Here is a 23,872-nt window from a genome sequence, read left to right as displayed (position 1 = left end):
GTTCTGAGACATATAGCAGGGATTATGATGACCTCTTTTAAGAGATGAAAATATTGTAATACTTTACAATTTATTCAAGTGGTATTTTTTTTTTGAAAAAATTTTCTAGGTTCTTTTCTTTGCTGAATTCTTCTGGCCTTGTATCCTGTTTATAATTCTGACAGTACTTCGTTTTCAAGAACCTCCCAGACACAGAGACATTTGTAAGTTTCACTTTTAAATATCCTTTTTAATTAACCTTCAGAGAAAAAACTCGTAGCACTCTTTCTCTCTTTTTTTAAATAAACTTGGAATGCTCAGTGGAATGAATAGACAGGGTTTCATTATGACGATAACAACATATCTGGAGTATATACCAATAAGCCACGATTTAGGTTTTGTCTCTTAAGAATGATATTCACACAGGTTCACTCAATCTAGCAGAGAGATTTATTCTTCCAATTAAAACAGGCATAATTTGGGCATAAGTATATAGCCATTATAAATATAGAAAGAGTAGAAGAAGTAAAAGTGGGAGATGCATTTCATAGTTTATCAACATGATACTGATAGTAACGATGATGGTGGTGATGATGGTGGTGAGAAAATAATGATGATGATATGATGGTGGTGAAGATGGTGATGATAGAGATATGGTGATGATGATAGAAATGATGATGATGGTGATGATAGCTATAATGGTGATGGAAATAATGATAGTAGTGATGGCAGTGATAGAGATGATAGCAATGAAGGTGATGATGAAGATGATAGTGATAATGATGGAGATGATAGTGATGATAGTGATGATGATGATAGTGATGATAGTGATGATGATGGAGATGATAGTGATGATGGTGATGATAATAGAGAGGATAGTTATGGTAATGATTATGGAGATAATGATGGGGAAAATAGTGACTATGGTGATAATGATAGAGATGATGAAGGTGATGACTATGAAATGATAGTGATGAGAGTCATTATGATGGATATAATAATGGTGATGATGATGATGGAGATGATAGTGATGATGGTGATGATAATAGAGAGGATAGTTATGGTAATGATTATGGAGATAATGATGGGGAAAATAGTGACTATGGTGATAATGATAGAGATGATGAAGGTGATGACTATGAAATGATAGTGATGAGAGTCATTATGATGGATATAATAATGGTGATGATGATGATGGAGATGATGATAGTGATGATGGTGATGATGGAAATTTTATTATTATTATTTATTTATTTTATTTATTTATTTTTTTGTTTTGAGATGGAGTTTTGCTCTTGTTACCCAGGCTGGAGTGCAATGGCACAATCTCGGCTCACTACAACCTCTGCTTCCCAGGTTCAGGCAATTCTCTTGCCTCAGCCTCCTGAGTAGCTGGGATTACAGGCATGCGCCACCATGCCCAGCTAATTTTTTGTATTTTTAGTAGAGACAGGGTTTCACCATGTTGACCAGGATGGTCTCGATCTCCTGACCTCGTGATCCACCCGCCTCAGCCTCCCAAAGTGCTGGAATTACAGGCGTGAGCCACTGCACCTGGCCCAGTGATGGAAATTTTAATAATGATGTGGTGATGACGATGGAGATGAGAGTGATGATGGTGATGATGATAATGGAGATGATGAAAATGACAGTGATGATGGTGATGATGGAGATGATGATGATGATGGAGATGATGATGAAGATAGTGATGATGGTTGGTGATGATAATGGAGATGATAGTAACTATGGTGATGATGATGGAGATGACAGTATTGATAGTGGTGATAATGATGGAGATGATGGTAGTGATGATGGTGATGATGCTGCTGAAGATGATAACAGTGATGATGATGATTATGATGAAGATAATGGTAATAATGGTGATGATGATGGAGATGATAGTGATGATGGTGATGATAATGGAGAAGATAGTAATGATGGCAATTATGATGGTAATGGAGATGATGGTGATGATAGTGATTACTGTGATGATGTTGACAATTGTGAGGATGATGCTCTGTTAAACTATTACTGGTAACTTCCTCTGCTTCAGGAAAATGGTCAGATGGACCATTTTGTTTCTCTGGTTTGAAACCTTAACCACATTACTCTTTGAGAAATAATGATGTGCTTTGTCTCTATCAGGTTATACCACTTAAAATATCTATAATTTGATTGACTCTGTAAACATTACATAAATGAGGAATTAAGTGTTGGGATTTACCCAAAATAGTATGTCAGTTATATTTAAGTTTTACATGTATTAGGACCATTCCTATTAGTTTGTCTTTGTTGTTTGGGGATTCTGTTGTGTGTTGCAGAATGAAAAAATGTGAAACCATGTGAGTAAAATATTATTTAGGAAAAGCTGAAAAGCTTTTCAGTGGTCCTACTTTATTATTTACTTATTTGATAAATATGTATTGAGTGCCTTTTGTGTTTCAGGCTTTGCTGAGAGTAAAATGGTATACAAGGCATTTTTTCCTGCCTTTACAGAGCTCACTGTAGGGCCAGATTATTACAATGCATTGGGAAAATTGCTATGGTGGGGTTTTATACAGGGAGCCATGTGAACACACAGGATGGGTGGCCAGTCCATTCTAAGGAAAGGCTTCTGAGGCAATGTGCAGCTTTGTCAGAACAAGGGAATGCAGGGGAGAAATTGTCAAGGCAGGGCAGACAGCATGGACAAAAGCCTAAAGTGGAGCCAAAAGGCAGAGATGTGCTGGAGGAGTAAGCAGGGTCAAATAAATAAAAGGCTTTGTATGATGTTGAGAATGCTGAACTCTCAAAGAGCATGGAGGAGCCATTGTTTCAGAGAAGGTCATAATAAAATGAGCATTTAGGGGTCACATTCTGGTTACTGGAAAAGGTTGAATTTGGGGTGGGTGGAGAGCAGCTCTAGAAAAGGCAAGATCAACTTGTGGAGCTCTTGAGTAACCAGGCAAGAGATGGTTGTGCCCTGAAGCAGAAAGAAGAGGGCAGATTCAACAGACATGAAGGAGGTAAGATGTAAAGAAACAACTGGCTGGATGCATGAGGACAGGGAGGCCTCTGACTGGAACAGCGGACTGGAGAGTGTACTCCCAATGAACTGAAGGGGCACAAGACCTGTTAGGGATTTGGAGAGCTGTGCTCAGCATGACCATCCTGAGTTTGAGGGACCCATGAGATTGTCGGGGTGAGCTGCCTAATCAGTCAGATTATGAGTTTGGAATGACATAGATGAGGACACCTGAGAAGGACAAACTTCCAGAACATAGGCCTCAAAAAAAACACATTGGAGTGACAAGCAGAGGAGACAATAAGCAACAACCAGAGTGCTGAAAGGGAAACAAAGAGATTTGGAGTCTGTCTGAGAAGCACTGAAAGAAGGAGACATGGCAGAGTGACAGGTGCTGTTGCTGCATGGGTAGATTAAGGGCTGACAAGTTCTCCACGGCAGTTCGGTGGAGGGATGGGATGGGGAGAGCCAGGCTGCAGCAGTCTGAAGGGTGAGGGGAGTGAGAGAAGGGAAAGTAAGTGATAGAAAACCAGGTATACTGTGCAGGAGAAACAGGCAATACAGGGCAAAAAGGTTGCATGCAACCAGAGGATAGCATGGTATCCAGCACTGATAAGAAGCCTCGGAATGATAGTGGCTAATGCAAAATTGTGAATGATTTAGTTGTAAATTATAGAGAGCACCAAGTCTGTCATCCAGTGTGATATTAGCTCAGTCCTGCCCTGTGGAAAGAGCAGCTTACGATGTTCCTTATCCTCAGAGTTTTCATCCATCCCTTAAAAGTTTATCGAGCTCTTGCTTTGTATCAGGAGTGTAGTCCAACAAAGATGTGGCCCAAAGAAACACTGGAAGTGTTTCCTAGAGGTATGCACATAAGCTTTCCTACAGAAGAGAAGACTTTGTCAGAATCTCAAAGGGGCTCAGGAGTCAAAATTGATCAAGAACTGTACGTTGAAGCTCCATCAAGCCCCTCATCAGCTCTGTGCAAACGGGCATGGCCTGCAACCTTTGTGAGTGTCTTCTCTATAAAGACAGCAAATTTCTCCTGGCTCCCCAGGCTGCTGTGAGGACTTATGAGAAAGCCGATCAGGAGCATGCACTCAGCATGGGGCCTGGCATGGAGATGACCAAAAAGTGCCCATCCCCCTGCCTTATGTTTCCCACTGTTTTGGGATAGTCTGATGTTAACATGCCAGGTCTTTAATCTTGGAGACAAAGTGTGTCCAGGTCTGAAGTCCTCAATCTCTGACACATTGATCACCCTCTATGGGGCCACCATTATTCCTGGTGTGTTCCTGGAAAGATGGGACACGGAAGTCATGCCAAGGAAATGCACTTCTATCACTGTCTGGGCACTGTTGCTGACCCCTGAAGTCACCACCATGTGGTGACAGGACAGCTGTTCTGTGCCTGTCTTGTTACAGGAAGTGCTGCCCCCTTTCTTGTGCTGTAACTGAGAAGGACCTTAGAAAAGGTTATGTGGATCTTATACTTTTAGAATGAAGCCTGAGACTGCATATATGGGTATTTTCACTAAGAAATAATCTTCCAAAGTTAAGATTATTTGCATAGGAAAGTAAAATTTCCTGTTAAGTACCTTGAGAGATTAAACAGGCAAGCTTGAGAAGCTTTATTTATCTGTCTGTCCCGGTACAATTCTGTTTGTGCTGGTGAAGTTAGGCTCGTGATCACCTATGGTTTGGGCAGGTTGCACATGCAGGTGGACACTCACAAGCCCAGGGCACTGCAGCTTCCTCCAGCTACACAGGAATGTGAAAACTGCTGTCAGGGCAGCGCTGTCTTTGTGTTCCCACTTTCAGGGACCAGAAAAAGAGAAAAACGAGAAGTGGTCAGGGATCCTGAAGAGACCTGGGAAAGTGCTCCAGGTTTCAGATGGGCTCTGGCAATCCCGGGGCACTGGACAGGCATCTCTGTTCCAGGCCTGCTCCCTGGGGAGGTGATGATGTGCGGTGAAATGAACATTTGACCTGGAGTCATTCTTGGGTTTGTGTGTGATTTGGGGAAAGACATACCTGTGATTCTCAGCATCCTCACTGTAAAACATATTTTAATTGCATTCTATGAGATGTCCAAGATGTTCTTACCTGGTTACTTGTATTACAGGATGGCCCAATGATACCAAGCCAAACCTTTAGTCTTGGAGACACACTGTATTCCAAACTAGCATCCTCAAATTCTCATTCACTGAACACCTCACCGTGGTGACTTCCATTCCTGATGTGTTCCTGAGAAAAACAGGACACAGAAATTATGCTAGAGAAATACACATTTTATAGCTAGCTACGATATAACTCCAAATCCTTTTATGGTCTGTTATTCTAGAGCACTGAGCCATGTGTCTACTAATAACCCCATTTGTCCCCTTAGCTAAAAGCCTATTCACGTATTTTTCATTCATCAAACATTTAGTGAATGTCTTCTACGTGAGAAGCACTGTGCTGAATGCTGGGCATGGTGGGTCTCTAAGTCCTGGATCATCTCCCTGACCAAAGTAGAGGTGAGGAGTAAGGCTGTCAAGCAGGGTTTCAAGAGCTACATTGTTACGATGTAACGATGTTATGATGGTAATAGTAACTTCCTTCCTTCCATCCTTCTCTCCTTCCTTCCTTCTTTTTTTTTTTTTTTCCAGACTGAGTTTTGCTGTTGTCACTCAGGCTGAAGTGCAATGTCACCATCTTGGCTCACTGCAACCTCTGCCTCCTGGGTTCAAGTGATTCTCCTGCCTCAGCCTCCTGAGTGGCTGGGATTACAGGTGCCCGCCACCATGCCCACCTAATTTTTGTATTTTTTTTTAGTAGAGACAGGGTTTCACCACATTGGCCAGGCTGGTCTTGAACTCCTGATCTCAGATGATCCGCCTGCCTCAGCCTCCCAAAGTTTTGGGATTACAGGCATGAGCCACTGTGCCCAGCTGGTAATCATAACTTTCAAGTTGCTGTAGCCATCAGCAACCCCACTACTCCCACCCTCCTGGTGGTGTGAAGGGAAGATATGGTTGGGGATGTTAAACAGCATGTTATTCACAGAGGTGGCTTTTTGTAGTGACGTTTGTCCTGAAAAGTCCTATTCAGTGTAGAAATTTTTTTTTTGTATTACACGATATTTAACAACTATGTTTAAACATTAAGAATTCAATTTGCGGCCGGGTGCGGTGGCTCATGCCTGTAATCCCAGCACTTTGGGAGGCTGAGGCGGGCATGGTGGCGCGTGTCTGTAATCCCAGCTACTCAGGGGGCTGAGGCAGGAGAATTTCCTGAACCCAGGAGGCGGAGGTTGCGGTGAGCTGAGATGGTGCCATTGCACTCCAGCCTGGGTAATAAGAGCAAAACTCCGTCTCAAAAAAAAAAAAAAAAAAAAAAAAAAATTCAATTTGCATTAAGCTTGAATTTTTTTACAAAAGCAAAAACTCCTAATTTTTTTTTTTTTTTTTTCTTGAGACAGAGTTTCACTCTTATTACCCAGTCTGGAGTGTAATGGTGTGATCTTGGCTCACCGCAACCTCTGCCTCCTGGGTTCAGGCAATTCTCCTGCCTCAGCCTCCTGAGTAGCTGTGATTACAGGCACGCGCCACAGTGCCCAGCTAATTTTTTGTATTTTTAGTAGAGATGGGATTTCACCATGTTGACCAGGATGGTCTCAATCTCTTGACCTCGTGATCCACCCACATTGGCCTCCCAAAGTGCTGGGATTACAGGCATGAGCCACCACGCCCGGTCCAATTTTTATATGATATGAATCAGGGGTATTTCATTCTGTGAATGGGGAAGCTCCCAAATCCTGCAGCTATGGCTGCTCAGAGCCATTCTGCCTTGAAGCATGAGTACTGACTCTGGAAGAAAGGTGTTAGATATAAAGGTTTTTCATTTTATTTTTTATTTTTTATTTTTTTGGTCTGAGTCCTTAGAGGTCCTTTAAATTAATATCATGGTTAATAATATAATCTGATGTTATATATTATAATTCTAACTCAACAGGGATTCCATCTGTGGTAGCAGGTATATGAACTCGTTTCTTCCTTGTATCTTTACCTAGGTTATTTGCAGCCCTGAGATCTGCCCAGCCGTGGCATTATTCCCTTTGTTCAAAGCCTTCTTTGTAACACTGGATCAAGGTGCAGGAACTTCAGCTATGAAGGGTGGATGGAGCATCATTTTCGGTAGGAGAAACACAAAGATCTTTTTCATAAATCTCAGAAAGCTGATACATAGAACAGGCATCTGCTTTTTGTAAAGTCTCAATAATTTGGGAGAGGTCAGAGATCCTGAAAAGTACAGAAATTAAAGTTACAAAAAAATCAGTTTTATTAAATTCAGCATCACATAATTCTGGCTCCAACTAATGGTTAGTTTCCAGCAGGAGTTCTTTCTGCTGTCACTTGCAGGAATCACAGAGTAATGACTGATTAGCAAATGCCATTTGCATGGGATAATTTGTTTTCTGTAGGTTAAAACTCTGACTTCAAAATTACTTGTCTAGCCAACTTTTCATTTAGACTTGTCTGGCCAACTTTTCATTTTAGTGCCACATGCCCCCAGAACAAGTATTTTTCTAGCTACCTACAGGGTTTTTTCTACTGTGCTGTTAGTTGACCAGAAGTCTGTCTCTCCCTGGGGGAGAGCAAATAGAAACTGGGCAGTAACTCTTTATTTGTCATAAACCCCCTAAATGGACTACAGGATGGGTAAGTTGCCTTCTCTGAGTCTCTGAATGTTGAGCTGTTCCTGTGGTTGTCTGTGGTATCAGTTGGCCTTAAAACTCAAGACGAGAAGGAGAAGAAGATACCTCATGTGGGAAGAGACAGAGTGAAAAGGTTTCACTTGGGGGATCCTGAATGTCCTGGAAACTTCTCCCAGGTGAAGTTAGGAAGGGAAGGAAGTGACTAGTTGATTATGAGAGTTTGAATTTATCAGGTATGAAGATCTGAGTTTTATTTAATCTATATATCCTAATATTTAACAATCTCAGATGTTTAAATGTAAAGCAAATGTTAACATACATGATCTTTATCTTTCACCTGTAAGTTACAAGAGGAGAATTAAAAGCTTCCAGATAATTTTTGGTGTATTGGGTACAATATTTATAAATGGTGTTGTTTTAGTTCATTTGGGCTGCTACAATGAAATATCATAAATGATGAGGCTTATAAAAAGCAAATATTGGCCAGGTACGGTAGATCACGCCTATAATCCCAGCACTTTGGGAGGCTGAGGAGGGTGGATTACGAGGTCAAGAGATTGAGACCATCCTGGTCAACATGGTGAAACCCCATCTATACTAAAAATAAAAAAATTAGCTGGGCATGGTGGCGCATGCCTGTAGTCCCAGCTACTCGGGAGGCTGAGACAGGAGAATTGCTTGAACCCAGGAGGCGGAGGTTGTAGTGAGCCGAGATTGCGCCATTGCACTCCAGCCTGGGTAACAAGAGCAAAACTCCGTCTCAAAACAAAACAAAACAAAGCATTTATTTCTCATAGCCACTTATAAAACCATCAGATCTCAGAGAACTCACTCACTATCATGAGAATAGTATGCGAGAACTGCCCCCATGATCCAATGACCTCCCATAAGGTCCCTCCCCCAACACATGGGGATTACAATTTTGATTACAATTTAAGATGAGATTTTGGGTGGGGACATGGCCAAACCATATCACATAGTTATGTTGTTTATTTGAAGTTTTTTTTTTTTTTTTTTTTTTTAACTTTTGTGATGTAGGCATTTATTGCTATCAACTTACCTCTTAATACTACTTTGGCTGTAGCCCACAGGTTTCGTTATGTTGTTTTTATACTTTGATTTTTTTAAGCAATTTTGAAATATCCTTTTTAATTTCTTCATTGACACAGTGGTCATTCAGGAGCATATTATTCAATATTTATGTTTTTATAACTTACAAAGTTGATCTTATTGATACCTAGTTTTATTCCATTGTGGTCAGAAAATATACTTAATATAATTTTAATTGTCTTGAATTTTTTAGGCTTATTTTATGGCCTAATGTAGGATATATCCTTGAGGGTGTTCCATGTTCCAAAAAGAAGAATGCAGATTCTGCAGCTATTGGATGGAATGTTCTGTAAATGTTTATTAGATTCATTTGGTTTATAGTGTGGAAAAAAATCTAATGATTCTTTGTTGATTTTCTGTTTAAATGATCCGTGCAATGCAGAAAATGGGGTGTCAAAATCTCCAGCTGTTATTATATTGAGATCTATCTCTCTCTGTAGCTCTGTTAATATTTGCTTTTTATACATGGATGGTCCAGAGTTGGGTGCACCCAATTTATATTATTATATTTATATTACATTTCCCTGTCTGAGAGGTTACCTATCTCTGTCACTCCAGGATTTGTCATTGATGACTTATTTAGTTTCTTTGTTGAAGTCATGTCTTTCTGGATGTTCTTGATGCTTGTGGATGTTCATTAATGCCTGAGTAATGAAGAGTGAGGCATTTATTCCAATCTTTGCATGCTGAGCCTGTTTGTACCCATCCTTCTTGAGAGGGCTTTCCAAGAATTCAAAGGGGAATGAATGTCATGGCCTCAGCCTGTGGTCACTGCAGCTGTTTCAGCACTAGCTGTTTCATTCCTAAGCCCAGGAATGCTGCAACTCTTGGAGACTCCTAGATAATCAGCCTTGTTGGACTTAGGGAAGTTAAGAGAGCATTCTCTGGGTTACCAGTTGAAGTCTCTTTCTCTCTTTCTTCTGTTTCCCCTAATCAAAAGGAGTATCTTTCCACACTTGGCTGCCTGGAATTGGGGGAGGGGTGATGCAGCCACTCCCATGGCCACCACAGCTGGCACCATGATGGGTCACCTGAAGCTTATGTTCTTCCTGACCAGTACAGTACTGGGGCTTACCCAAGGCCCATGGCCATTACTTCCTGGCTGCTGCTGATGTTTATTCAAGGTTCTAGGTCACCTTACTCAGGATGTGGCCAATCCTGCTGGGACTGGGTTCATCCCATCGGGGCAGCAGATTCCCATCTGGCCTAGATGGGTCTAGAAATGCCACTGGGGGACAAAGGCCTGAAATTGGGGGCTTCAGAAATCTGCCTGGTATTTTATTTTACAGTGGTTAAACTGGCATCCAGGTTGCAAGAAAAAGTCTTCTGTAATATTTCTTCTCCATTCCTCAAGTAGAAGGAGTCTTTCCCCCAAGCTGCACTGCCTGGAGTTGGAGGAGTGTTGATGTAGGCACTCTAATGGCCACTACAGTTGGTATTGCATTGGCACTGCAAGTCCTCTGCCTTTAAGACCAGCACAGCACCAGGGCTTACCCAAGGACTGTAGTCCTTGTGGCCTGACTGCCACTCAAATTTATTTGGAGTCCCAAACCACTTTAATCAGCCTGTAGTGTGGCAAGCCAGGACTCGGATATCTCTTGCTGGGGTACAGGATTCTCATCTGGCTCTGGGCTGGTCTAAATGTTCCCTCTGTGGGCACCAGTAGAATTCCCCCTTTGTTGCATTCTATTGTGACAGGGCAGCACTAAGTTTGAATACAAAAATTCACACTGAGTGTGCTCTCCCTCCCTCAAGCACACAGAATCTTTCTCCATGCTGCACTGCCTGGGATTGAGTAGGAGTGTGTAGGCAAAGCAAGACTGTCCTTTGTATCCTCTTCAATGCCTCTTTCCTTTTTAAATGTTATGAACATTTAAATATAAGTATTTGTGTGGACAAATATTTTAATTTTTGAGGGGTTAATACCTAGGAGTAGAATTGTTGGAATGAATGTTTAGTGTATGTTTAGCTATATAATATATGTCCAGACTGTTGTGCAATTTTATACTCCCAATTGTGTTGTGCAGTTTTATACTCCCAAAATCAATACATGGGAATTCCAGTTGCTCCACATCCTTGCTAACACTTGGTATTATGTTGGTCTCTTTAATTTTAGCCATTATACTGTTGTATTATGCTTTCCAATTGTAGTTTTAATTTATGTTTTCTTGATCAGGAATGATGTTAAGCATCTTTTTTTGTATTTATTAGCCATTTCAATATGTTTTGAGGAAAGTATCTGTTCAAATATTTTATACAATTGATTTTCCATTTTTCGTTTTATTGAATTCTTAGAGTTTTTATTTTTATTTTTTTTACATATACTGGTTACAAGTCTTTAATCATATGTATACATATTACATATGTACCATAAATATTATTTCCTCATTTCTGCTCTGTCTTTTGAAGAGCAGGGGTTATTTATTTTGATAAAATATAATTTATCACTTTTTTCTGTTTTGATTTGTGCTTTTTGTATTTTTCTCTAACAAAGAAATATTTGCCTAATATTTTAGAAGATCATTCAGATTTTTCCCTATATTTTCTTTTATATGTTTTATGATTTTAGCTTTTGTTTACAGATACAACTTATTTTCAGTTTATTTCTTTATATGGTGTGGTAAAGCTTCTGAGGTTTATCTTTTTACATATGTATATACAGTTCTAGTAACATTTGTTGAAAAACCTATTCTATTCCATTAAAATACATTGGGACCTTTGTTTAAAATCAATTGATTTGTTAATAGTATGAAGGACTGTTTTTGGACTCTCAGATCCTGTAGGTTTAGTTTCACAGCATCGGAATATAGCAAATATTGCAATAAAGTGAGTCACAAGAATTTTTTAGTTTTTCATTGCATATAAAAGTTATATTTACACTATATTGTAGTCTATTAAGTGTGCAACAGCATTGTCTAAAAAATGTACATACCTTAATTTAAGAAATAATTTATTGCTAAAAAATGCTCATGGTCATCTGAATCTTCAGTAAGTCATCATCTTTTGCTGGTGGAAGATCTCACCTTGTTGTTGATGACTGCTGATTGATCAGGGTGGTGGTTGCTGGACGTGGAAGTGGCTGTGGCTATTTCTTTAAGTAAGACAGAAATGAAGTTTACTGCATCATTAACTGTTTCTTTCATGAAATATTTCTCTCTAGTATGTGATGCTGTTTTTTATCATTTCCTTATAGTGGGACTTCTTTCAAAATGAGAGCCAATCTTTTCAAACTCTGTCACTGATTTATCAACTAATTTTATATAATATTCAAAATCCTTTGTTATCATTTCAATAATGTTCACAATATCTTCACCAGGAGTCAATTCCATCTCAAGAAACCACTTTGCTTGTTTATCCATAAAAAGCAACTCCTCATTCATTAGTTTTATTATGAGATTGCAACAATTCTGTCACATCTGAAGGCTCCACTTCTAATTCTTGTTCTTTTGCTGTCTCCGTCACATCTGCAGTTACTTTGTGCACTGAAGTCTTGAACTCTTTCAAAATCACCCATAAATTTGAATCACTATCTATGACTCTATAGCTTTATGAAATGTGTTTATTAAATAATAAGATTTGAAATTTGAAGTTACTTCTTGCTTCGTGTGCTGCAGACTGGATGTTTGTTAGCAGGCGTGAAAACATTAATCTTGTACATCTTCATTGGAGTTCTTGGATGACTGGTCGCATTGTCAATGAGCAGCAATATTTTAAAAATATTTTTTTCTAAAAAAAAAAATATATATTTTTTTCTGAGCAGTAGGTTTTGACAGTGAGTTTAAAATATTCAGTAAGCTATGCTGTAAACAGAAGTGCTGTCATCTAAGGTTTGGTGTTCCATTTACAGACACAGTTGATTTAGCATAATTCTTAAGAATCCTAGGATTTTTGGAAAGAGAAATGAACACTGGCTTCAACTTAAGGTCACCAGCTGCATTAGCCCTAACAAGACAGTCAGCCTGTCCTTTGAAACTTTGAAGGCAGGCATTGACTTCTCCTCTCTAGTTAATCAAAGTCCTAGATAGCATCTTCTTACAATATAAGGCCGTTTCTTCTGTATTGAAAAGCTGTTGTTTAGTGTAGACACTTACACCAATTATTTTAGCTAGGTCTTCTGGAGAACTTGCTTCAGCCTCTATATCAATGTTTATATCTTCACCTTGTACTTTTATGTTGTGGAGACAGCTTCTTTCCTGAAACTTCAAGAACCAACCTCTGCTAGCTTCAGACTTTTCTTCTGCAGCTTCCTTCCCTCTCTCAGCCTTCATAGAATTTAAGGGAATTAGGACCTTTCTCTAGATTAGACTTTGGCTTAAGGAAATATTTTGGCTTACTTGATCTATCCAGACCTCTAAAACTTTTTCCATATCACTTTCTTATCATTGGTGTTTTCACTGGAGTGGCAGTTTTAATTTTCTTTAAGAACCTTTTCTTTGCATTCACAAATTCATCAACTGTTAGTGAATTGCATTTATTAACTGCTTGGTGAAAGAAGCCTAGCTTTCAGCTGATCTTAACTTTCAACATGCCTTCCTCACAGGGCTTAATCATTCTTAATCATTAATAAACATGGGAGGCGGAAGTCACAGTGAGCCGAGATTTTGCCACTGCACTCCAGCCTGCGCAACAAGAGTGAGACTCCATCTCAAATAATAATGGTGGTAATAATAATAATAATAATTCTAGCTTCTGATTTAAAGTAATAGACATGTGACTCTTCCTTTCACTCAAACAGTTAGAGGTCATTGTCGGGTTATTACTTAGCCTAATTTCAATATCATTGTGTCTCAGGGAACAGAAAAGCCCAAGGAGAGGAAGAGATATGGGTGAATGGCCAGTAAATGGAGAAGTCAGAATACACACAAAATTTACTGATTGAGTTCTCCATCTTATAGTGGCATTCCCAAGCAATTGTGATAGTAATATCAAAGATCACTGATTACAGAACACTATAGCAGATATCATAATGATGAAGATTTAAAATGTTTTGTGAAGATTACCACATGTGACACAGAGAAACAACGTGAGCACATGCTGTTGGAAAAAATGGCATTTATAGACTTGCTCAATGCAGGGTTGCCATGAACTTTCAATTTGTGAAAATCACAGTATCTGTGAAACACAGTAAAGCAAAGTATAATAAAACAAGGTACACCTGTACACAACTCAATAATTATTAGCATATTCACAGTGCTGGGCAATCATCATCACAGTCAACTTTAAAAAACCTTCACCAACCCAACAAGAAAATCTAAATGTATTAGCCTACACTCCTCATTTCCTCCCAATCTCCCCCATGCCTAATCTTGGGCATACAACTAAACTACTTTCTGTCTTTATAGATTTTACTATTCTTGACATTTCCTACATATAGAATTGGTATAAATTATAGGCTTTGTTTGGTGACTGCCTTCTTTCACTTAGCACAATGTTTTTAAGGTTCATTATGTTGTAGCATATATCAATGATTCATTTTAAAATTGATGATCAACTAATATTCCATTGTATAGATATAGGACATTTTCTTTATTTTTTCATCTGTTGAAGTACATTTGAGTTGCTTCTACTTTTAGACCATTATGAATAATGCTGAAATATTCATGTACCAGTTTTAAAATAAATGTATGTTTTTGTTTCTCTTGGATATATACTAGGTCATATGATAGCTCTATGTCTAACATTTTGAGAAACTGTCAGATTGTTTTCCAAAGTTGCTCTACCATTTTGCCCTTCCATCATCAGTGGTATAAAGGTTCAATTTCTCCACATTCTCATCAATACTTATATTTCTGTTCTTTAGATTGTAGCCATCTAGGTGGGTGTGAGGAGTTATCTCATTGCAGTTTTGATTTATGTTTCCCTAATGATTTATGATGTTCACAATCATTTTTGTGGTTTTTGGACATTTGTCTATCTTCTTTGGAGAAATGCCTAGTCAAATAATTTGCCCATTTCAAATGAGATTATTTGTCTTTTTATTATAAAGTTGTAAGAGTTCTTCATATATTTTAGAGACAAGTTCTTATCAGATATATGATTTCCACATATTTCCTACCTATTTTCTGGGTTGTCTTTCCACTTTGTGATTGTGTTTTCTTGAAGTACAAGTTTTTAATTTTGATGAAGTCCAACTTACCTATTTTTTCTTTTGTTTTTTGTGTTTTTGGTGTCATATCTAAAAGGCTTAACCTGACCTAAAAAGATTTACTGCTATGTTTTCTTCTAAGAGTTTTACAATTTAGCTCTTACATTTTAGTCTATTTTCCATTTTGAGTTGACTTTTGTGTATGATGTGAGGAAGGGATACAACTTCATTCTTTTGCATGTGGATATGCAGTTGTCCTAAAGGGTTACCTTCTATATATATATAAGTTTGGAGGAAATTAACATTTTTAAAACATTGAATTATCCACTCCATGAGTATGATATAGCTTTCCATTTATTTCAAGCATTTTTGAATTTCTCTCAGGAATGTTTTTGTAGCTCTCAGTTCTATGTACATTTTGTTAAATGTATTCCTAAATAATTCATATCTTTTAGTATTGTTTTAAACATTTTGATTTCTCAAAGAACTAAGAATAGAACTACCACTCTATCCAACAATTTCATTACTGGATGTCTATCCAAAGGAACATAAATCATTATAGTATAAAGATACTGGCTCTTGTGTGTTTATTGTAGCACTATTCACAAGAGCAAAGTTATGGAATTCACCTAGTACTGTCCTCATATCCTTCCTCTCTGGGACAGATAAATGGTAACAGTAATGTGAGTCAGCCATAACAGCCTTCCTAGGAGAATTATTTCTGCCTTTAGATCTGCTTAGAGATAATTCTCATTTAACAAGCACTTACCCTGTTTATCTCAGCAAAAATTAACAAAAATTGTAATAGAAAGAATAACCTTATTTCTTCACATTTCTTAATTATTCTTGTAGCCCTTATGCTGAAAATGTGCATATCTCATTGTTAGTCTCACTATTGCCGCTTCCCTTCATGCTTATTTACACAGTGCTGGGTGCTGGCTGATCCTGACACCACCCTAGTAGGAGGGTAATATTTTGATCTTATTTTAAAGATAATCTCCCAAGGGTGACACTTCTTTAAAAACATTTTGACTCCAGGGGAGCTCTCATTGGGTCTAAGTTTTCTCATCTTCAGATGAGATCAGGCGCATTCAGGGTGGTATGGCCGGAGACAGTTTTCTCATCTTCAAACTGAGGAAGGGACCCAAATAATGATTTCTTTAAAAAAAAAAAAAAAAAAAAAAAGATGGGGTTTCACCATGTTGGTCAGGCTGGTCTTGAACTCCCAACATCAGCCGCCCGCCTTGGCCTCCAAAGTGCTTGGATTACAGGTGTGAGTCACCATGCCAGGCCCAAATAATGATTTCTAAGTCCCAACCACTTCTACACCCTCAAGTGGGTCCTTTGCAGAATTGCAGGGATGTCTGTAGGTGCAGCGCTAGTTCCTGGACCTTTGAAAGGGTGATTCTCAGTGCCAGTCTGAGGATTGAGAAATTTCAGTAATCTCTGCCCAGTGGCCTTCTCTTGTCCTCCCCACTGTAATCTCTTTTACCTCCCACCTTCCTTTTACAAGTGTTTTCCTAGCCTAGCAGGGCAAGTATTACCTGATAAAAGTCTAAATAAAGACCCGGACTCAGAAAGGAGGAAACTGCTCTCTACCCAAATCCTATTATAACACTGAGATTTCCCTGCTGCTCTGGAATTTACCCTCTCTCTTTCTCTGACACACACACACACACACACACACACAAATTAACATTTAATCAAGAATTTTTAATGTATTTTTCCACTATAAACATTTCTCATGTTAATGATAGTTCCTAATCTGGTCTTAAGGACAAATTGAGGTACTTTTGAGATAATAACTAGAGAAAGAACATAAAACCTGCTCATTATTACAGGGGAAATTCATCTTGAATTACATCGGTTTCTATAATCTGATAATTCTATGGTTTCCCAGGCAAATCTCACATTTGGTTGAGGCAGGAGAGTTTGAATCATGGTTCACAGGTTTCAGAGGTCATTTTTAGCCTTTAATATGAGGCCACAGTAGAGAAGTAATTTCTTGTTGTGCTTCTGAAATTCTGATCCACTCAAGTTGAAAGCCACATTTAAAAGGCAAGATTTCTGACTGGGCATGGTGGTTCATATCTGTAATCCCATTCTTTGTAAGGCCAAAGTGGGAGGATCACTTAAGGCCGAGAGTTCAAGATCAGCCTGGGCGATATAGCAAGATCCTCTCTCTACATTTGTTTTTAAAGCAAAGCAAAACAAAACAGTTGAGGTTTCTGTTGAGTGTATATAGCAACCACCTGTAGCAGAAGGTCATCTGAGCCAGTGCTCAGTTCTCTGGGCTTCAGGCTGACCTTGCTTTGCTGCAAACAGTCTGCTTGCTTTTAGCAAATTCACTTTGATTGTCTGGGCCACCTTTCCTCATCTCTAACTGGATGACTTGAAAGTCGTTGAATTGATTTTATTCATCAATAAATGCTGAAACTGCTCTGACTTAATGATAGGTTGTGAGAATTAAGTGATAATATTTGTGGAAGAGATTTACTATAACTCTTTGTCATGTAAGCTTTGTTATTATTCTTTCATGGTAGATTTATATGTTGATAACTTAATTGATTTTCACTGTGTTCTCTAATTTGTAAAATAAAAGCATGGAATTAAAAACTAAAACATTCCCCATAATTATCTCTGTCTCCTCCTCATGCAGAGATCATGTCTGTTCGGTTCACTGATGTATTTTTTCCCAGCACTGTACACAGGGCATGCTGTATAATATGTGCTAAATAAATGAAAAAAAAAAAAGGGCTTATAAACACAAAATGTAACTTTCAGATAATACAGAGAATGAAAACAGTTTTCTAATTTTAAACTTGTGAAGATTTTTAAAATAATGATTTCTCTTTTGGATGAGTGTCAGGTAAAATGGGCTCTCAGGGGTAGATGGTGGGAGTGTAAATTGGTACAAGCTTAATTGCAAATAATTTGGTATCAAGAATCTTAAAAATGCCAAGGAAACTTATTCTTGTTAGAGTTTCACTTGCAGTATTTATTGTGTTTAAAGTTTATCTAGGTTCCAAACTGCAGCTGACCCCAAGAAAGTCAACAACCTGGCCTTTTTAAAAGAGATACAAGACCTGGCCGAGGAAATTTATGGAATGATGGACAAGGCAAAAAACTTACAAAGACGTTGGGTAGAACAAATCAATACTCCAGGCAAGTAAATATTTCATAACTATGACATTACCTACCTGGGCACAGCTTAGGGAGAGGTGTGGAGGATGTGAGAGCCCAGAATGTTTAAAAAATGCTTAAATACTTCCTGTGCTAAACTCTCCTTGTAATTGTTTGATGGATGAAGCCAGCACTTGCAGATGGTTGTGGAAGGTGAAGAAGGATTCTCCCTCCTTGACCCCCTAGGAAGGTACCTTGTGCAGTGCACACACTGTACAACCTTTAGAGGGCTGCAGCCCATCCTGACTTTGTCTCCACAGTTACGTTCTCACCTCTCTGCCTACTCCATCATGTTCTTTGGCTGTTGTCTTTCTTTCTTGCTTTTCCTTATTCTGTTTTTAAAATATGTCCCCACCTTTCCCAAACACACACACATACACACACACACACACACACACACACACAGAATTATTAAATCAAGGACACCCAAATAGCAATGAGTAAATCTGATGCACAGTTCTTGTGTTCTAATGTCAATTCCCATCAAAGAACCAAGCCTCATTGAGGACATGGCTGCTTCCAAGGAAGAGCTGGCCAAACCCAGGGTAAGCCAGGACACCCTCATGTCCCAGAAAGTAAAGAAGCACTTAAGGATTGTGATATCATGTCAGAAAACCCTCAGGAAGCATCTTGAGGTAACTCCCACTGGAATAATTTGTGCATCAAAAAGTAAAATGATGGAGGTGAACTAAACATACTGAGTTTTTAAGAACTGCTATGCATCATAGAGACAAGAGAGCAAGAGTAAGGCAGTGAGAGACAGAAGCTCTTTTTCACTGAAGATTGCCAGCTAATTCATGGTGGAATTAGCAAATCACCATTTTGTAGCCCACTAAGTACCTATATCACCCACGGATCCTTAAAATCATGGGGTGACAGTTTGTAGGGGAAGATATTAAGATGGTCTCACAAGTATCATCTCTCATTTTTAAAAGAAACAAATGTAATTTGTTTCATTTTTAAAGAAACAAATAGTGACTGGTTCTCAGAGGAAAATAATTATATTTCAATAAAAATGTAGAGACAATGGGTCTGGTCCATTCACTGACAGTCAGAAGCCAGCTCCTCTCCAGGGCCAGGGCCTGTGGAAGCTAGCGTAAATCACGTGTCTGATGAGTTGCGTGTGGGTGCACTTCAGCACACTGAGTTCCAGTTTCTTGCTTCTTTGGGGAGGGGGTCGCTGGGGCTCAGAATCCTAAGTCACCAGGGGCAGACCACTGAGTGGGAGTGAGCCCCAAACTTCACACTCTGCCCTCACACTGTTTCAGAAGGGGTCCTGTGCCCTATTAATTCATGAGATACAGAGGTGCCTTGGAAGTCCTGGGTCAGCTCCAAGGTCAGGGAAGCTGAGTGGAGGTTGGTTTGAGGGAAGCAAGCCGGGAGGGTGCTGCAGGCAAAGACGCAGCCTGAGCATACTCAGAGACCTGAGGATCCAGCACTCGCAGAGCCCTGAGGATCAGCAGGAGGAACGGAGATGCACTGGGGAGAGATGGGCAGGGCCATGAGCAGCGCCAGCCACTGCATCACCATGTGTGATATCTATTGTGGAGCAGTTTGTTTATAGGCAGGCAGAGAAAGGATTTTGATGTTTTTGTCATGAATAAGGAAAAATGCCACAAAGATACACAGGTTATAGGGGATGTTTTAATCATGTAAACAGAATTGGAAAATAAGGCACCTTGTCCACTGACCTTTCTGAGAAGCAGCAGGTATATAAATCTGCACAATTGACTCATCCCAGAAGTAGATCTGCTTTACAAGAAAATCAGAGGGAGTAGGTTTCTCAGAGAATCTAGGAGATAAAAATAAAATAGGGATTTCTTGTTTTTTTCTTCTCCCTCAAAGATTTTAGTCAAATTTTTATCAAGTGTTTACTCAATTTGTGCAAAACATCACTGTCACTGCAAGGAGGTAGCCTGGGACAAAAAAGGGTCAATATGCTTAATTCCATAACACCACTTGGTCTCTTAATAAAAACTCCTACATAACACTTTCACCCTGCATCTCATAAAAAAACAAACACTTCAGTAAAAAACAAGAGCAAGAATGGCCTGCAGTCTGTAGGAATAAGACAAACAGCACTGGCTACACAAGGTTAGGGAGGGCCACTGCAACACACATACGTATGTTTGCATGTTTGTATTAACTCTGTATCGTAACCTGTTTGCAGATAAAGTCTTAGTAGTTAGACTCAGAAATTCCTCAAAACTGATTATCTTTTCTACATGTGACTTAAACAATTAAGTTAAAATCCAAACTCTAAGCAGATTGCCACTTTTTGACATCGAATGGCTTAGCTCATTTGGCAGAATGAGAATCAGGCCAACAAGCAGAGATTAAACTGCGTGCTAAGGGCTCTGTGGATAGCCCCTGCATAAGATACAGCCTTGCTCACGAGAATCCTTTAATCTAGTTGAGATGCCCACCCAACCAATCAGGAACAATGAAACAGTAAGCATCTTTGCCACATAGCCTAAACACACGGGGACTCGGAGAAAAAAGTAATCAAGGCCCTGCCCATCCAGATCTCCAATGAACTCTGCAGACTGGTAGTTTCCATTAGCACTTTTGCTGTAGAATTCCAAAGAATCTTTTCAATAGTCATTTATTTAACCTTCCCAGCTAATTTATTTATTAACTGGGGCCTATGCAAGTCTCATGAGCCCAACATCCCTGAGAAAAATAATTATTTTATCAAGTTTCCTAAGATATATAAATTTAAACACATTTTCTCCTTTTGGAAAAATAAAAAAATTCTAGCTTAGATCTATACTGAGAGAATTAGATTTCTAAATGAGATCATATGTACTATTATTAATAATTATAACGCTTTTCACTCCAGTAATCAGGGATTCAACCTCAAAAAACAAAGTCAGGAAGCTTACTGTCTGAACAGCAGAATAGGTAACAATTTCTTTAAACAATGAGCCTCATTATTGCCTTAAAAACACAATTTAATTCACTGTTTTTTTTTTCACAAAACATTCTTAAGGACGATATGCTTACTCCAATCTCATTCCCATTGTAACTGTCACTGTCAACATACCTTACTAGCAACATGACGGGAAACGCCCTTGTAACAGGTTTGAAAAACTCAATTTCTATCTGTAGAGATTCCTGGGGGTTTTCAGAAAGCTCAGTGAACTGATGGAGATTCACTTTATTCCGAAGCAATACAAACATTGTTTTATTTCTCCTATTATCCTGTCATCACAAAGAAAACAAGTTAAGCAAAATTTGCCTTTGGTAAAATAAACACCTTACAAATCAGCCAGCATAGCCTAAATGAAGCAGAGATAGCGAGGAAGGCTCTCCTTGCCGGGCCATCTTCCTCCCCAAACTCAACCATCACTGGTTTCCTTAGCCACTGCCTGTTGATGGGTCTTCTGCTGGAGCAGTTGTAGAGACTGAGGCCCACAACTCCTCCAATCTTGGGAAACAAAGACCATCTCAGAGCAAACGGCAGCAAGCAGTGGACGTAAGCAAGAAAAGCAGCCAACATATCATGGTGCTACTGTTACACTTACATAAAATTATATGTCTGACATTAGAGGATAGCATACAAAAATAAACCAGTTTTGCTAGTCAGGATGGAAGGATTGGGGTGAATGTAATGCTTCATTTGCATCATTCTTATTAAAATTAATAATTTCTAAAGTATTGTGAAGTATTTGTTATTTTAAAAGCTCATACAAAAGAAGCATCTGGTCATTGTAGATAATCAGGAAGGGATAGAAAAGTATACAGAAAAGTGAAGAATAGCTTTCCTATAGTCCCATTGCTCAGAGAAATCATAATTGAGGATGCTGAGTGCCAAACTTTTGCTATGTAATAGAGTACTTAGTTGGCAGACAATTCAGTCATCTGTATTTTTGCACAGTCTTCCAAAATTACTAAAATTCCCTGATTGACATAATATAAATTAGCTATATATAAACTCTATCCCTATGTTGAACACTTAGGTACATTTCTATTTGAGTTTTCATAAATAATGTTAAGTAAATAAATAAGACAAGACGTCTTGCTCTGAACAAATCTTTTTTCATTTCCCTAGTGTAGATTCTTACAAGGGTAACATAACAGTGGAGGCCAGACTGTTGCTGGGTGCCTAGTTGACAAAGTGCTTTCCAAAATGTCACGCTGACAGGTGCCCTGGTTTATTCAATGCAGCAACACAAGCAGTAAGTGTTTTTAAGTAATTGCACTTTTGTAAGTTAAAAAAAATCATTTTAATTTGTTGCTTGTCAGTTTCAATTATTTTCATATGTGGATTAGCCATTTCCATTTAAAAAAGCAAATGCTGTAAAAGATGATAATATTTTGACCCAAATATTATCATCCATATTTGGGATGGTCTATTCATCCATCAGACATTTGTTAGGTCACCAAATGAGCCAGGTACTTGAGCCAGACTGGGGTCTGGGGCTACAAAATATGGAGAATCCTTGCTCTCTGCCCTTCCAAACTCACTCATGGTGACCCTGGGGCCATTCACAAAGCTTCTGAATGTAGACATGAAGTGGATGTCTACAAAATGGCCAAGTGGCTGGGACAATCCTCCCTGACTTCCCCATCCTCACATCCCCCTTTCACTGTGGTCTCCTGTTCTGCCTGACCTCCCAGGGAGCCAGGAGCCATTCCACAGGTTCAGCCTGGCTGTGCCTCTCTGGAGAGCATGGAGGAAGGGTGGTATGCGCTGCCACATTCTCAGCAGCCCCTTCTTAAGTGTAATTCAGGTATACTCCCCATTTGATTTTAGAACCCTGTCTTCATCATTCTAAAGACATGATTGGCCATAGTGCTTGCATAATCACTGCATCACATGCTGCAACCCGCCAGAGCCTTCTGTTCTCTGGCAATGGATTAGAAAGCCTCAAGGAAACACTGAATGGGCCCAGTGACCCAGATACAAGTGACATCTCATTTTGCCAGGGTTTTTCCAGAGAACTTAACCTTCTAAGAGGAGTAGAGTCAACAACATGTTCTAAGTAGCCCCTCTTGGCACTGAGAGGGTGAAAACATGCAAAAAAATCCAGGTGCAAATGTGCCAACCTAATCTGTCTTTTTGTCATTAAAGCCCAATTACTGTAAATTTGAAATGGTCATTAGAAGTGGCAGGTCATCTGACAGCTTGTACCTGCCCAGGAACTTGGCCCCCTGGATATGGGTTCTTCTTGATGAGTATAAGCTGGCTAATGTAGCATGGGCTCTGTGTCTCCACCCCAGCAGGACTGTGCCTAGCAAGGTCACCAGGTAAATGCACCCGGACAGATCCCAGGCTCTGGACAGAGCTCTGAAGGTTGCGATGAAGAAGGGTCCGGAACTCCATCTGCCCAGTGCTAATGGGATTCAAAGAGAGACAACCCTGAAAGACAGAGTATAGGGAGTGGGATGTTTACAACACAAATGAGCAAACCATCTTGAATCCAGACCAAGGGAGAGGGGAAAAAAGTTAAAAAGATAGCCCATCGCAAGTTAGATTGGATTGATTTGCCTGATGAAAGATTTTGATAAAAGGGTATAAATGGCATTTTATTTTGACACATCTTTCTGTGATATGTTATTCATTTTTCAACAATTGACATGCTTCTTGGGAGTTCTTAAACCATCAAAAGGAAGTTTTTATACCATAATGATTTTTAAAACATGGAGACATGGCAGGAAGCAAGAGTGCAGGCCTTCGGGCTCAGCGCTGGGTAAGTAGGCAACAAATGTTCTTAAACACTCATGGGTAATGATGATGATTATTTGTAGGTTCAGATAGACTATTTCCCAAATGTTATGGTAGCCATCAGTCAAATAAACCAGCAGGA

The 23,872-nt window shown here is 39.2% G+C and overlaps 2 protein-coding genes across 9 annotated transcripts in view; one reads left to right on the top strand and one right to left on the bottom strand.

The window, feature by feature from the left end:
* Positions 1-23,872, top strand: part of LOC135272786 (tubulin-specific chaperone D-like) — a 151,220-nt gene that overhangs the window by 114,605 nt on the left and 12,743 nt on the right. For 4 of the 8 annotated variants that reach the window (XR_010340750.1, XR_010340747.1, XR_010340746.1 and 1 more), the window contains 3 exons: positions 110-203; positions 7,037-7,160; positions 17,890-23,755. Coding sequence is in view for 2 of the 8 variants with exons in the window: in XM_064371439.1 (XP_064227509.1) it covers positions 110-155 (46 nt within the window). In the remaining 6 variants the exon portion in view is untranslated. Of the gene's footprint in view, positions 1-109; positions 274-7,036; positions 7,161-17,889; positions 23,756-23,872 lie in introns of those variants that run through there. The other 4 variants (XR_010340744.1, XR_010340749.1, XM_064371439.1 and 1 more) reach the window with 3 other exon arrangements.
* LOC135272788 (polycystin-1-like protein 1) overlaps positions 11,704-23,872 on the bottom strand; it is a 37,501-nt gene continuing 25,332 nt past the window's right edge. Inside the window, exons 6-9 of the mRNA XM_064371443.1 lie at positions 23,197-23,424; positions 21,106-21,263; positions 19,751-19,851; positions 11,704-11,882 (exon numbers count right to left, since the gene is read on the bottom strand). Of these exons, the coding sequence (XP_064227513.1) occupies positions 11,788-11,882; positions 19,751-19,851; positions 21,106-21,263; positions 23,197-23,424 (582 nt within the window). The 3' untranslated portion in view covers positions 11,704-11,787. The remainder of the gene's footprint in view (positions 11,883-19,750; positions 19,852-21,105; positions 21,264-23,196; positions 23,425-23,872) is intronic.

The sequence above is a fragment of the Aotus nancymaae genome, unplaced genomic scaffold (assembly GCF_030222135.1).
Source record: "Aotus nancymaae isolate 86718 unplaced genomic scaffold, 86718_ANA_hifiasm-v0.15.2.pri h1tg000131l, whole genome shotgun sequence".
Taxonomy (NCBI): Eukaryota; Metazoa; Chordata; class Mammalia; order Primates; family Aotidae; genus Aotus; species Aotus nancymaae.
Note: the sequence above shows the minus strand (reverse complement) of the source record. Positions and strands in the feature narration are given on the sequence as shown.